The sequence below is a fragment of the Crocodylus siamensis genome, chromosome 15, assembly GCF_052110815.1.
Source record: "Crocodylus siamensis isolate JL-2025a chromosome 15, ASM5211081v1, whole genome shotgun sequence".
Lineage (NCBI taxonomy): Eukaryota > Metazoa > Chordata > Crocodylia > Crocodylidae > Crocodylus > Crocodylus siamensis.
The window spans coordinates 48,231,573-48,246,917 of record NC_143409.1 but is presented as its reverse complement, the minus strand read 5'-3'; the positions used below and the strand labels follow the sequence as shown (position 1 = coordinate 48,246,917).

Sequence of the window (15,345 nt, the reverse complement as noted above, 5' to 3'; positions counted from 1 at the left end):
AGAAGAGATTGATGTTGTATATCTTGACTTCAAAAAAGCCTTTGATCTGGTATCCCATGATCACCTCTTGGAAAAACTGGCCAACTGCAGCCTCGGGTCCACCACGACCCGCTGGCTGGGAAATTGGCTCTGTGGTCGGACCCAGAGGGTGGTGGTTGACAGAAGTCAATCATCATGTTGCCATGACCAGTGGGGTCCCCCAAGGCTCTGTCCTCGGACCCATATTGTTCAACATCTTCATCAATGATGTGGACACTGGAGTCAGAAGCGGACTGACCAAGTTTGCTGATGATACCAAACTTCAGGATAAAGCATCCACACCTGAGGACACGAGGGTGATCCAGGCTGATCTTGATACACTCAGAAAATGAGTGGATGAGAATGTGATGGTGTTTAACACTGAAAAATGTAAAGTTCTCCACGTTGGGGAGAAAAACCTGCAGCATCCTGATAGGTTTAGCAGTGCTATGCTGGCTAGCACTATGGAAGAAAGAGACTTGGGGGTCATCATTGACCACAAGATTAACATGAGCCTGCAATGCGAAGCTGGTGAGGGGGCTGCGGGTGATGGGCCACCTGGGAGACAGCGATCATCGCTTGCTGGAATTCACCATCCAGCGTAAGGTGGCAAAGGGCTGCAGCAAGGCAACAGCCCTAGACTTTAGGAGGGCTGACTTCAACAAGCTAAGGAGGATCGTTGGGGAAGCGCTGAGGACCCAGAGGGGAGGGGAATCGGATGTCGAAGGTGAGTGGTTGCTCCTTAAGGAGACGATCCTCCATGCCCAAAGGGAGGTAATCCCAACAAGGGTCAAAGGGAGCAGGAGGGCACATAAACCCCCATGGCTCACTAAGAGCATCCGGGAATGTCTCCTTGCTAAAAGGGAGGCATATACCCAATGGAGAGATGGGGTCATCACCAAGAAGGACTATGTTACAGTCGCCCGAGGATGTAGGGGGGCAGTCAGGAGGGCCAAGGCAGAGTTGGAGATAGGACTAGCTTCCCGGATTAAGGACAATAAGAAGTCCTTCTTCAAATACATAGGGGGTAAAAAGAGGGTCCCGGGTAATGTGGGGCCCCTGCAGGACACGATGGGCAACTTAGTCATCACGCCAGATGACAAAGCTAACATATTTAATGATTTCTTTGCCTCGGTCTTCCTAAGTAGGGACCAGTTCAGCCACCTCCCTGCTGGGCCCCCCTCGGGCCCCGAGAGAGACACGCCTGGGCCAAGGGTTAGCGAGGAGTTAGTTAGGGTACTTCTGGAGAGGCTGGACGTGTTCAAGTCCGCTGGTCCGGACGATCTTCACCCTAGGGTTCTACAGGAACTGGCCGAGGTCATTACGGGACCCCTGGCGCGGCTCTACGAGCACTCGTGGTGCTCTGGCGAGGTGCCGGAGGACTGGAAGAGGGCCAATGTGGTCCCTATCTTCAAAAAGGGAAAAAAAGAGGGCCCGGGAAATTACAGGCCAGTTAGTCTGACCTCAATCCCGGGTAAGCTCTTTGAAAAAATTATCCTGGCACACATCCAGGAGGGCCTTGCGGGGGAATGCATGCTCAGGGGCAACCAGCATGGGTTCATCAGTGGCAGGTCTTGTCAGACCAACCTGGTGGCCTTTTACGATCAGGTCACCAAATCATTAGACGCAGGGGTTGCTGTGGATGTAGTCTTTTTGGACTTCCGGAAGGCTTTCGACACTGTCTCTCACCCTGTCCTCATCAAAAAGCTGGGAGACTGTGGTGTCGATGCCCACACGGTCAAATGGGTCGCCAACTGGTTGGAGGGCCGCACCCAGAGGGTGGTAGTGGATGGGTTCTTCTCGACCTGGAAGGATGTGGGAAGTGGGGTTCCGCAGGGCTCGGTCCTCGGGCCCGCACTGTTCAACATCTTCATCAGTGACTTGGATGAGGGGGTAGAAAGCACCCTGTTCAAGTTTGCTGATGACACTAAGATGTGGGGGGATGTGGGCGCACTAGAAGGGTGCAATAGGCTACAAGCTGACCTTGACAGGTTGCAACGGTGGGCGGATGAGAATAGGATGGGGTTTAACACTGAGAAGTGCAAGGTGTTGCACATGGGGAGGAAGAACCGGCACCACACTTACAGGTTGGGGAACTCCCCTCTTGCCAGCACGGAGACGGAAAAGGATCTTGGAGTCGTCATTGACTCCACGATGAACATGGGCCGGCAGTGTGGGGAGGCAGTCAAGAAGGCCAACCGTACCCTGTCATGCATCCACAGATGCATCTCGAGCAGGTCCAGGGAGGTGATCCTCCCCCTCTATGCGGCGCTGGTCAGGCCGCAGCTGGAGTACTGCGTCCAGTTCTGGGCGCCACACTTCAGGAGGGACGTGGACAATATGGAAAGAGTTCAGAGGAGGGCCACTCGTATGATCAGGGGTCAGCAGGGCAGGCCTTATGAGGAGAGGCTACGGGACCTGAACCTGTTTAGCCTCCACAAGAGAAGGTTAAGGGGGGACCTTGTGGCCTGCTACAAACTGGTCAGGGGGGATCAGCGGGTATTGGGGGAGTCCCTGTTCCCCCGTGCGCTGCCAGGAGTGACCAGGAATAACGGTCACAAACTGGCAGAGGGTAAGTTTAGATTAGATATTAGGAGGCGCTACTTCACAGTCAGGGCGGCTAGGGCCTGGAACCAGCTTCCAGGGGAAGTGGTGCAGGCTCCTAGCCTGGGGATTTTTAAAAGGAAGTTAGATGAGCACCTTGCCGGGGTCATCTGACCCCGGTGCTCTTTCCTGCTAAGGCAGGGGGTCGGACTAGATGATCTACCTAGGTCCCTTCCGACTCTAGCTACTATGAAACTATGAAACTATAAAGTGAGCAAAATGCTGGCTTGCATCCACAGAGGCTTCTCAAACAAATCCCAGTACATCATTCTCCCCTTGTACTCGGCCTTGGTGAGGCCGCAGCTGGAGTACTGCATGCAGTTTTGGGCTCCACAATTCAAAAAGGATGTGGACAAGCTTGAGAGTCCAGAGAAGAGCCACACACACAATCAGAGGTCAGGAAAACAGACCTTATGACGACAGGCTGAGAGCCATGGGACTTTTTACCCTAGGAAAATGCAGACTCAGGGGCAATCTGGCAGCCACCTATAAGTTTATCAGGGGTGTTCACCAGGATCTGGGGGAACATTTGTTCACCAGAGTGCCCTAAGGGATGACAAGTTGAATGGTTATAAACTCCTCCAAGACCATTTCAGGTTGGACATAAGGAAGAATTTCTTTACTGTCCGAGCCCCCAAGGTCTGGAACAGCCTGCCATCGGAGGTGGTTCAAGCACCTACTTTGAACACCTTCAAGAGAAAATTTGATGTTTGTCCTATGACCCCAGGTGACTTCCTGCCCCTGAGGTAAGGAGCTGGACTCGATGATCTTCCCTTTGAGCCCCAATGTTTATGAAGTCCTGGGTTCAAGTGCTTGATAAACCCAAGTTTTGGGTGGTGCGTTAGTCTAGGGGTATGGTTCTTGCTTTTGTTGCGAGAGGTCCCATGTTCAAATCCCAGATGAACAGATGCAACCCTTCCAACCCTAGCATCTATGAATCTATGAAATCCCTTCTCGGCTCCCACCCCAGATCTGCCTCCAAATTGACAGCTGGCCCCTTCCCCCTCCATGTGTCACTTTGTGAGCCTGAGTGCAAATGGCAGAGGGGCAATTAGGTGGGATGTAAAGAAGAACTTCCTAACCCTAAAGATGGTCCACATCTCTGCAAAGGGAAAAGTATCCTTGCAACTCCACTCTGCAGCACCACCATGCCCTCGTGAATTCACCTTTGCTTCTGACCCCTGGTATCTCCTCTGGTGAAAGCTCACCTCCCCTTCCTTATGCAAGTGTTTCTGACCCCCCGGCACACACAAGCCAGGTTACTGGAGTAACTACTGGCATGGTGTGAGACAAGGGTGCAATGCAGTAAACTGTCCCACCCACCCACCTAAGCTGGAGGAGTCTGCATGCTGCATGGCCCTCCACAGCCCAAGGTATGGCAGAGAAGAGCCGTGTGGGGCACAGACCTCCCTCTTTTGGTTCCCTGTGGCACTTGACTGGCCAGATAGGATCAAATGGCAGGCCAGATAAGGCCTGCAGGCCATTTTTTCCCACGCCTGCTCTATTGTATTGTCACATCATCCTTTCCCCTCCCCAGCCAAAGAAGGGAGCAACCTGAACCCAGAGCTTCACTCTGAGGATAATGGTCTCAGTCTTCCTGCTTTCAACTCCTCCTATACAATTGCTGGAATCCAGAACAGTTCCAGGCAGCGCAGGGCTGCTGGGGAGCGGGAGGAATGGGCGCAGCTTCCTGCCATGGTTGAGCTGTTAACTCTTGACACGCAAGTTCTCTTCCCGCACCCAGCAAAGGAAACTCTGGTTCTGTCTGGGGCGGGAATATTGGCTTCAGCCATGCCATTAAGACAATGAGGAGGAGAAGGACTGTGATTCAAATTCCTGATTCCGGGTCCACTTGTAGTATCCTCTGGGCAGTCCACCTTCCAAAACCTAGAGTGCTTATCTCTGGGGCCCATATTGTTTCTATCCCTAAACACAAACAGGTCAATCCCGACCTTTTCTCAAGGGCATGTTGGGATCTCTTGAGACTGCAGCATGTCCTCCCTCTGGGACCCAGTCCCCCAGCTGTGGATGACTTACTCCTCCGCAGCCTGTGGAAACCAGCTGGGGTGCTTTCCCTTAGTCAGGCAGGAACCCCAGGTCCAGGCGCCCTGGTTCCTGCTAAGAACTATCATAATCCCTTTTTCCCAAGGGAAAGATCTGCTCATTCTGTGTCCCGGTGCTTGGATAGGTAATTTTGCAGGGCATGAAGCTACTGCCATTTTCAGCAGCAGGGACTGAAGTGATAGGGAAAGGATGAACACATTTATATACTCAGGCCCATATTGTTCCAAAATTTTACATGGGATTACAGAAGCAGGGGGAGCCTTCTAAAGTAGTTTGGTCTGACCTGATAGGAATGAATCAGTAGTAGCATAACCAGAGAAGGGGCAGAGGACGCCAACCCTGAGTGAGTCCAAATCTCAGAGCAGATTGATTTATTGCAGCAAATAAGCTGCAATTTCCAGGAGCTCTACTTACTAGCCCAGCACAGGCAACACCTGCTGGACAGGGGAGCCCCCTTTCAGAGACCTCCATAGGAGTCTACACTGTTTCTGAGTGCTTCAGCCCAGTGTTGCCATCATCACTGCTCCATTGGGCTTCACCACCATCCTTCTCACAACCACTATCAAGTCTTTGCTGTTGCTTGTCACTGTTCTTCCCTGCTGCTCTGCCACTGTTACTCATCTTCTCTTCCTCACTGCTACAAGATGTTCAACACAGCCACTGCTTCACTGGTTGCATAGATTTTTCACAGACCACTGAAATACAGCTTATATGGTGTGGATGCTCTTTTAGGGGAGAGTTCATAGTATATGGGACCATGACTGAATCCTTGCAGGCCTAGGGATATGCTCCTGGATGAAGTCTCAGTCCTATCTCCTTCCCTATGGAAGGATCAGTGGAATACAAACCCCAGCCTGATCTTTACCACTGTAACAGAAATCTGCTGGATGGAGTCATCAGGGCCTTGCCCTGGGCTCACTTCCCCAGCACCCTGAAGCTCTGGTATGGACAATCAATGACTTCAAGCACGCACAGCCACTTCGTTTATCCACCCATTATCAAAACTGACTGACTGACTGCATGTCCAAGGGTGCCAGGGATTGCCTGCTTGTGGCTCTGCCCCACTCCCCCATGCTTGTTTGCATGAAACAAATCTAGAAGCAGTGAGGCTGCACTGGAGACACTCTTCCCCCTCTTCCTCTCCCTACCCGCCCATGACTGCTCTAGAGATTTGTCTGCATCATTCATGAGGGTGGCAATGGGGGCCATCCCTGGGATGGATTCACTGCTGCTTTTCTATGTTTGAAGTCTGTGAGCAGAAACTGGTGGGCAGTTTATGTCCTAGGGCAGGTGTCCTCAGCTGTCCTGAGAACATGGAGTTGACATACCCACCATGTTTTAACCACCCAAACTCTGTATTAATGAAATTTTAATAACACTCGTCAAACCATTACATATAGATACATAAATTGAATGTAGAGGAGACCAAACCCCTCTAGCCAAGCTTGCACAACTGAATAGGAGATCTACAAGAAGGCAGAAAATTCACTCTGTCAATCTGAATAGTGGTGGCATGAGACCCCAAACGCTTTACTTCCTGTGACACATTTTCCCATTCTCCTAACCCTGCCCACTGATGTCCTCTCTCCCAACCTCACCTTCATCCCCAGTCAAAATCCTCCTTGAGCTCTTTCCATTATTGATAACTCCTAGGCCAATATCCAAGCCTCTGTTATTCATAGGCAGAGGGCATTGAAGGAAAACCCACAGCACCAAACCTGGAAGTCGAACTCCCAGTCATGCCTCTGGAAATGTCTCCTCTAGCCAGTTGGTTGGTTTTTCTCCATTCCTCTATAGGAAAAAAATAGCACATAGTATGTAACATATAGCTCCCTGTACCTTTATGTTTCTATCAAGAAGCCCTGAACAGCACAGATAATGTTTTTGTTGCACTGAATATGAAGAGGCTGGCTACTGAAGGGGGCATTTTCTCAGTGAAAGAAAATGTGAAAGTAAAGATGGGATTTCTGCGGGGATGGTCAAAAAATTCAACTATCTGTGCATCAAAATCTAGATAAACTCCAATGTTACTAGGATGATTATTTATACTGAGTTGGATTTTAGGAGGTGTGAGAGCCCAGTATTGACCGAATTCCCACTGCAAAGCCCATATGCCGTCTGGTGCGAGGCTCATCCCTACCTCATATATGTCACATGTATTAGTATTCCTGCACTGAAAAATGGTGGTGGGGATGCTTTAACTAAAGCTCAATCAAAGGGCTTTAGATAAAGTACCTCTGCCACCATTTTTCACCCTGGAGACGCTGATACTTGTGACTTTCCAGACGCTTTAATTACAGCCATTCTTAGAGCTGCTCTAATTAAAACAGCCCTCCCCCCCCCTCCAGTCCAGGAGCATGTGCATAACTAGAGGCTCTCCTCCTCCTCCTATATTTTACTTCTGGTTCATATATGCTCAGGGCAATTCTGTTTTGCCACAAGGTGAAACAGAAACCTGTCTGTGTATTAGGTGCCAAAAATAGCAATTATATGGCTGTGTACAAATTATTGACAAGTGAAATGGGAATAAGCTCTTATTCAGCTATTGCCCCTGATGCCCTCTGCTATCCTCATTCAAAAGTCCCCTCACCTCTGCTAGGATCAGGCTCATGAAAGAGCTCTAGATAGAAATGGGGGTTTGGGTGGACCTCAACTCCCAGTGGACAGTTAGGAAAGAATTGCACTACCCTCCATGTGCCTAAATGAATCCTGCATCTCTCTGACTTCCTAGCACGGTGCTACCACCAGCACACAGGTTAATCATCATTTAGGCCCTTCTCCATTACTCCTTTTGAGGCTGAGCTATTGCGTCTTGTATTTAATAATCATTACAAAATTGCAAAGCTTAGCCTTTTAAAGCCAATCTCATGTTTTCTGGGGCCTCCCTCACTATTTGAGTATCTGTGCTATGCAGGAGATCTGATGAGATGACTTAATAGGCCCTTATGGCCTTAAACTCATGCAGAAATGAATCTGTTTTGGTGACATTCTTTCTCATGGAACTCAGAAGCTGCTTCTAAAAAAAAATGGGTCATAGTGCTTTTCATCACAATAATTCCTTTGTTCCCCCTTCCTGAAGAAAAATATTCTTGTAGAAACCTACCCCCTACTGCTGGAGGAGACAAGGACTGTGAAGGGACCCATCTACTTGCCTTTCTCAACTCAAAGGGAAGATTTTCTTGAGGAAGAAGAGATTAGTGAAAGATGGATTTCCTGCTGAGCTTTTTACAGTAGCATTCCTGCTATCCTATCTATCTCAGTTAATTGTATTTAATCCAGCATAAGAAGCAGAGAAAAACTATTAACCTAGAGGCTGAAGTTGCAAAAGAAGATCTTCAGGACCCCTCACCCTGTAGTCCTCTGAACTCCATAAACACTTCAATTCTTGACATTAGAGGTTTTTCAAAGGGGCCGACATTTTGCTTCTGGACACATGCAGAAATACCCATGTCTTGCAACTGATGAGCAGCTCGCTACCTAGATCACATCTAAATCCAACCAGGATTCATTAACAAGCTTTCCCCTGCCAAGAGGATGCCTGCCCATAGGGGCTCCACAAAAAGGCATGTGGAGGAGGTGGTGCACACACTCCCTTCTATCCAATATATAAGTGATTAGGGCACCAATCCAGGATGTGGGAGTTGATAAGAGCATATGTGCAGGCAATTATCAGAGAGTAGCTGTCATCTTACTTTCCAGTATCTTGTTTGTCTGCCCCATACCCTGAATCTTCCCATGGGTGATATGCGGAGTCTGAGCATCTGACTCTGCTGTTCTGAGTTTCCCTAGACATTCAGCCTTACGGGACTTAGTCAAGGGGACACCAGAAGTCAGTGGCACAGCAGGAAAGAGAGCTTGGGTTTCCCTGTGGTGCTGTGACCACCGCACCCTCCCACTGGTCCATTTGAATTCATGCAGCCATGCTGCCCTTCTGAAACACAGGCAGAAGGAAAAGGCTGTATCATGAGAGGGGGACTCGGAAGTGGAAAGAACTTTTCAGCGCCGTTAAGTTATCGTTGATTGTGGAACATTCCTTAACCACCACGACAAGCTCTTATTTCATATTCTTCTATGGCATCTTACTTTCCTAGAAGCTGTGAAACTAGTGAGAGCTGAGTCTTTTTGAAGATCCCAAACACTCAGGTGAAACTCAACACTGTTCAAACAGCTGATGATGGGTACCCAAAATGCTGAGTGGCCATTTTGACAGCCAGAGTCAGCGGTTCTCAACCCTTCTAGATCCACAACATCCCCCCAACTTCCTGAATGTGGTGGTACCCCCTGCTGAGGACCACTCTTGTACTGTCTCTGTTTATCCCGTGCTTCTCAACCAGAGCGGCACTGTGCACTCCTGCCAGTATTAGGGTTTTCTAATAGACCTAAAACAGGTAGGACCAGAGGTATAACTAAAGAGTTCTGCGCCTTGGGCAAAACTCCCCTGTGCCCCTGGGGTGTTGCAGGAGCAGAAAGGGGTCATCTTCTCTGCCCTGGGTGTCCCTGCTCCCAGCCCCGCAAGGACAAGCAGTGCAAAAGGCTGCTCCACAGCCTGGCCTGACCCCTTCAGAGGGTTAGTGTAAAAGGCTGAGGCCAGAGCATGTGCTCTTCCTGCAGCCCTTCCTGGTCTGACCCCACATTCCCCTCCCAGAAACTGAGGGTTGTGAGATAGTTCCCACCCCCACCCCCCAGCATACCTCTATTTCTGGCAGAAGCATCTGGGGTTAGACCAAAAAGGGCTGCAGAAAGAAAGTGGTGTCCAGCTGCAGGTGTTTCCCAATCTGCCTCTGCAGGAGGTATGTAGGGCATATTACTTTGGCTGTGACATCACCTACCCCTGAAAGAGGTCTCATCGCTCCCTGGTTGATAACCCCTACCCTAAAATAATCCAGTTGGAGACACAGAGAACTGGGATCAGCCCCTGAACTTTCCCACTATACACATACACCCCTATCTATAACTAGGAATTTTTAGGTCAGAGTCCATTTCCTGCCCTAGTCAGGACAGTCTAAGCAGTGATTACCTTTGAATTTTGCCAGTACCTCCCACAGATAAATATTTCTTTGAGAAGAGCTGCTGAGTTGGTCAGTTAGGTCATGAGGCACAAACACCGGTTTATCAAAGTGCGTCATCTTACATCTAAGGGAGAAAAAATGTTTCTCTATTTACTGCCTTTCTTTTCCAGAAATGATCAAGCAAGATCTCAATGCCAGCAAAATTAAGAGATAATGGCATTGTTAAAACAGTGCAGTATTCCAGTTTGTAACAAGCCTGACTTTCTCTTTGTGCACTGGAAAAGATGTTGCCCATATCTTATCAAGTGTAACTGGGACAGAGAAGGAGCCACATACCTGTTCAAGGTGCTCTTGATATCCTAGGGTGGAGAGGAGAGAGAGAGAAAAGAGGGAGCTTAGTCCAACATGCCACACAATTTGAGGATCAGTGTGGGGAGAGATCCTGCTTTGGATGAGAAATACTTTGCCATCACTCCTGAATATGCATTTCTCTTTAGCTACCAACTTCGAATGATGGACTAATTGTACTGAAGTGCCTAAATATGCACTCTGAGCCACAGGTAAAAAACCCCAAAAGCCTCCTACTTTTTTCTGTACTGAGGGCACCTTCTCTTTAATTACTATGCTCAAATGCACTGATTAGAGGACTAAGGTCCTGATCTGCACATTCATCTGCTGTTTGTGTATTGTTTTCATTGCCCTAGCTAAGTATCCTGCATCACAAATTCCAGGAACTAATCTGGAAGACTTAACTAGTCACCATTTCTTTACAAGACCCAAAAAACCCTCTTTAATTCATTTATCTTCCACTTCCCCTATAATGGAGTTGTTATTGCCATTGCTTTCTAAGCAGCCTATCTTGCTTGCCGACTTCTCCAAATGGGCTTTTGCACCTGAGGAGCCCCTCAGCCAGTCCACACTAATAAAACAGGCTTTAAACAAAGCAAGCAAGCAAACAAAATCCCACTGTCTTGTCCTGGACACTGGGAGGGGACCCTTGTGGCTCTGACACTAGCAGTGCAGTCTTGCCCCTCCATGCAGCCAGCTGTTCAGCTCATTGCTTGCTTCCTGGCTCATGACTATTCCCTCACATTTCACTGCCCCGTTGCTCTTTTCTCTGTGGGTTTTTAAGATACAGGCATTCAAAAAGCCCAAGAGTGCATTGATCTAAGTTACGCAGTTTTCTGTAACTGGTGTAGTTTAGGTCTGGTCCTACCATTTTTAAACCAGTGTATATGTGCCAAACTTCTGTTCTGTTACAGGTATAGACCAGTTTCCGATCATTTAGATTGGTAAAAAAGTAATGTCTGCATGAAATGAACAACTGTCTTATCAGCAGCCTCCCCACAGCTACTCAACAGGGTTGACCGTCCCCTCTTAAAGGAACAGGCCACCCTGTTAGATGTTCCTATATGATCTATTAGAAAGGCACAAGCATTTTTTTTAATAAAGCAAAAATATTTTTGTTTCTGCCTCAGAAATTCTGTATTTTATCTTCCCCAGATTTGCTATAGAATAGGCTGATGCTAGCAGTGATGCAGTAAGGGATCATGGAGAACTTAACAGACTAAAGCACTGCTAAATCAGAAATTCCTTCTTTTTTTTGCAAGGATCTGGGATATTTCTGAGAGCCTCACCTCCAGGAATTCATTCACTGGCTGCTGGCACTTCCCCTCTATTTCACAGATGAGGTTATCAAGATGGGAAATAGTCTTTGACAGCTTGGTGATACTGTCTTCTTGCCTCTGTACAATCTCCTTCTCCAGCTTAGCCAGCTGAGTTAGCAGGAGTTGCTCTTTCTCCTTTAGGAACTGACGTAGTTTCTGAAATTCCAGTACAATCTTCTGCCTCTCAGCCTCTGTCTTTTCCTGAAATGAGACACGCAGAAAAAGGACATGGAAGGGGCCTAGAAAAAGACAGGACAGCCTTCACAGAGCCGTGTGTGTGTCAGAGGGACTGTTTTATTTAATGAAGTTTCCAGAAACGTCAACCATGCCCTGCAAATAATAGACATATTTTTGATAGGGTGAAAGCATCAGAGAAGGCATACCATTTTCAAAGACGAGGAACAGCCGGATCTGAAAAAGGACTTTACTGCCTAAGTGTGAGTTCTTGCAACTCTTACCTGTTAGGTGCCTGGTCCCTGAAGAGGAATCCACAACCCTACATGGATGGGGAGAGTTGTGTGCCACAGAAGGGGCCCCCAGCAGTCAGCACACTAAAGAGGAGCTTCCCAGGTACCACAATCAGCATTCAGCCACCAAGAATCAGATGACAGGACATACTGATGACATTGATGTGATTCGTATAATCCATTCAGGATCTATAGCCCAAAGCCTTCTTGCAAAGGGAGAAGCCTCCAACCTTTTCCTTAAGAATCAAGTAAGGATCATCCTTTTAAGACATGGCTAAAGCACTATTATACGGTACCCTGTGTAGGCCTCACTTGAACACTGATGAATACTATCACTGATCAGTACGTATACAGCTCACATACAAATGCTCTGCTCTGACCAAAGCAGGCCCCATAATCAGGAATTACTGTATATGGCTTAAGATCAGAAGACACTGGGAAAGTTAGCTGCTTAGGCTGTGTAGACTCCTTACAAGGCCACCAGATAAAGGGTGCTTGATGAGACTGGGCAGATCCCCAAAGTAGTGAAGGGATGTACAAGGGTCAGGGTGACCCAGTGAACAAAGTTTTATTGTTTGGTGAGAACTAAGCTGTGTATACTGTAAATAACGGTTGTTTTGATCAGAATATACAGGAGACCCTAGAAACCCTTAATGCTTTGTCCTAGGCTTATCAGGGTGTGATGGGGAACCCTTGCCCCATTACTGGGAGGAGGCTGGGAGACAAAGCAGGGCCTGCAAGAACCCTTTAAGAGTAACGTCTTTGTGGCCTAACAGGATAGGAGTGTAAGCAAAAAAATACAGGAAGAGGAGACAGGGTTTCAGCAGTCATCAACAGTCCTAAGGGTGCACTGAAACCAAGCAGGACTGAATGGATCAGTGAGAAAACACTGGGTTCGTGGCGTGCAGTAGGAAGGGGAGAGACTTACCACTATAAGAGACTCTCCCTCAAGCCAACAGGCTCGCTCTAGCCCTGAATGGGAAAGGATGAGGACCTCCCAAGCAGGTGGCTGTAGAGCCAGGCATGGCACAAGCTTGGGCATGCAGGTGAAGAAGTCTCTTTTTTGTTCTTTGTTCTCCCAGAGCCGGGAGGATTTGAGTTCAGCTTCTTCCTTTGTTTTGGGAGTACCTGGATGGGCTGTGCCTTTTTTTGTTTTTGGTAATGTGTTTAAGTTTAATGACCAGAGGACTGGTGGTGGCCATAGGGACAGTAAGGTGACCTTTCAGGGGCGCCTGACAGGCATTGCAGGTTTTGAGACCTACCAGGAGCAGAGGTGCTAGAGAGGCAGAAGAAAAAAGAGGGAGATTGGGGCAGGCTGTGACTGAGAGGGCCAGAGCTTGAGCCCCAAGAAAGAGAAAAACTGGGGCCAAGAAGCTGGGCCAGAGCCAGTGTGCTCAGTCTAGAGGCTTACAGACAAAGTAACCTGCAGGCCAAGGCCAAGAGAACCAAAGCACATACAGGAGAGTCAAAGACTACCGAGTGACATCCATGAGGCATGGGTGTGTATTTGGGGGGAAGCTGGAGGTCATGATTGGAGCCCTTAAGGTTTGTTTAGAGTCCCTAGGGACATGAGTGATGACTGCCAAGTTTAAGTACTGCCAGAAGGGTGTGAATATTTCCCTTCCCTTTCCTGCAAGCCACCCGCAGGAAACAAGCAAGTTTCTGTAAGCAGACGGAGGGCCCAGAGACTGAGTGAGTCTGCTGGGCACCAAGGCGATCACTCCAGACCCACGGGCAGGCTCCCAATCAACATAAAAAGAACACTTAAGGGGTGGCACGCAAGCTAGAAAGGGGGGTTATACAGAAGACCTGGAGTAGGGACAGTACTAGGGTGACCCGCAAGGGACATCATGGCAGCAAGAGACTAGATGCAGTGTGAGTTTGACTGTTGCCTTATGGTTAGTACACTGTCCTGGGAGAGTGAAGCCCTGCTCCCACGGCGCCTATGTATTTTATCCAAGGACGGTTCTATGAGCCATTCCAGGAGCAACCAGCGGGCTACAGGTTCCTGCTAACTCTCATATACCTGCTGGGTAATAGCAGTGGATACCTACCAGACATTTCAGGCTTTTCTTTTCTCCATCCAGTTTATACTTCAGAAGGTCTTCTCTTTTTTTCTTCAGAGGCATCATCTGGGTTTGAAGATATTCCTGAGGAAAGAAACAGAGGAAGAAGAAAGATTCACTGGGCTGGGATGAAGTATTCAGAGAGAGAGAGAGAAAAAGATAATGAAGGTTTGAACATCAGTGTCCATCCCCTGAGAGAGGACAGTCCATCTGCAATATATCATTGCTGTAGTTTCAAAAAAAAAAGGGGGCAGCAAGGAGTGATAACTGAATGTATCTGGATACAAGTTTGACGTTTGTGAGATATGCTGTAGAAACAAAGCGGCCTTAGCAGTGAAAACCAGAAACTGAGGTGGGAAGAAAATAGGGGGGTGACGAGCAGCCTCCCCTTCCATGATGGGGAGGGAGGAAGACAAGAAATCCTCCGTTCCAAAACTGTAACTTTCTCAATACCACAAGGTTCAGTTCAGTCTCAATAGTTTCAGTGAAAAAAAGAAAGTGGAATTGAAGACCAATTGAACCAATCAGACAGCATTTATAAAATACTGGAACTCGCTATCCATAAATATAAGCCATGAAGTGCAGGGAAAAATGGGAGAGCTCCACAAAATTGAAGAAAGCCACTGTCAGTTTGTGTGCCACCTCCCACCTGAGTCTCCCCAGCTGGTATAGGTAAGCATCTGTATTATCTTTTAGGGGTAGCAAGCTAGGCATTGGAATAAAGGTTTCTTCTTGGGTTTTTTGGGTATAACAATAAAAAGTGCCTGCCTCTTTTCTGACTGGGTGGTGATCATTAAGCAACTGTAAGTAAATATACCTTAGCTTTCTATTTAAAGGGTAATCAGTAAGGGATTGTAGACATACCTTAATTCTGTGTTAAAGCTTGCAAAAGTGTTCCTGATCTCATCAATGGACTGTAGTCTTGTCCTCTAAAGGGTGAACAGTACCTGGTGTTTGATAATCCCTCACCATCCCTCTTGCCCTTAGCTCTCCAATGCTCCTGGCTCCTGTGTTTCTCCTTCCCCCACCATATTCAGCAATGCCACTGCTGCCTGCCCACTTGCTGCATGGGGCACCAAACCACTCCAGTTTCATCCAGGGTTAAAGTTGGGGTGCTTTAGCTTGAACTGCTACACTGCAAATGTAACTGTGAAATTGCAACAGCTGCTGTTTGCTCTCCAGCTACAACTCCCCCCACTCCCTATAACTAAAATATACATTTATCCATACCCACAGTTCCCTCTCCCAGGTGAGCAGGTTGGGCTTACAGTCACACTCACACCTTCTCCGGCAGAATTAATCTTTCTTCCACACACAATGGAAACCGCTTCTGAAGGAGAAGCTGAAAGCTCCCCTGCCCCCTATTTCACCCCCGACTAGCTTATAGTATAGATGCGAGGGAACTCCTCATATGCTCTCAGGGAAAGGTGGGACCTGAACCTGGTCTCAT

At 48.1% G+C, this 15,345-nt stretch overlaps 1 protein-coding gene across 9 annotated transcripts in view; it reads right to left on the bottom strand.

Moving 5' to 3' along the window:
* The window catches only part of LOC149852650 (zinc finger protein RFP-like), a 35,211-nt gene that overhangs the window by 17,459 nt on the left and 2,407 nt on the right, over positions 1–15,345 (bottom strand). For 8 of the 9 annotated variants that reach the window (XM_090028332.1, XM_090028337.1, XM_090028338.1 and 5 more), the window contains exons 2-5: positions 13,884–13,979; positions 11,333–11,563; positions 10,032–10,054; positions 9,704–9,819 (exon numbers count right to left, since the gene is read on the bottom strand). In XM_090028332.1, the coding sequence (XP_089884458.1) occupies positions 9,704–9,819; positions 10,032–10,054; positions 11,333–11,563; positions 13,884–13,979 (466 nt within the window). Of the gene's footprint in view, positions 1–6,038; positions 6,478–9,703; positions 9,820–10,031; positions 10,055–11,332; positions 11,564–13,883; positions 13,980–15,345 lie in introns of those variants that run through there. The other variant, XM_090028341.1, reaches the window with a different exon arrangement.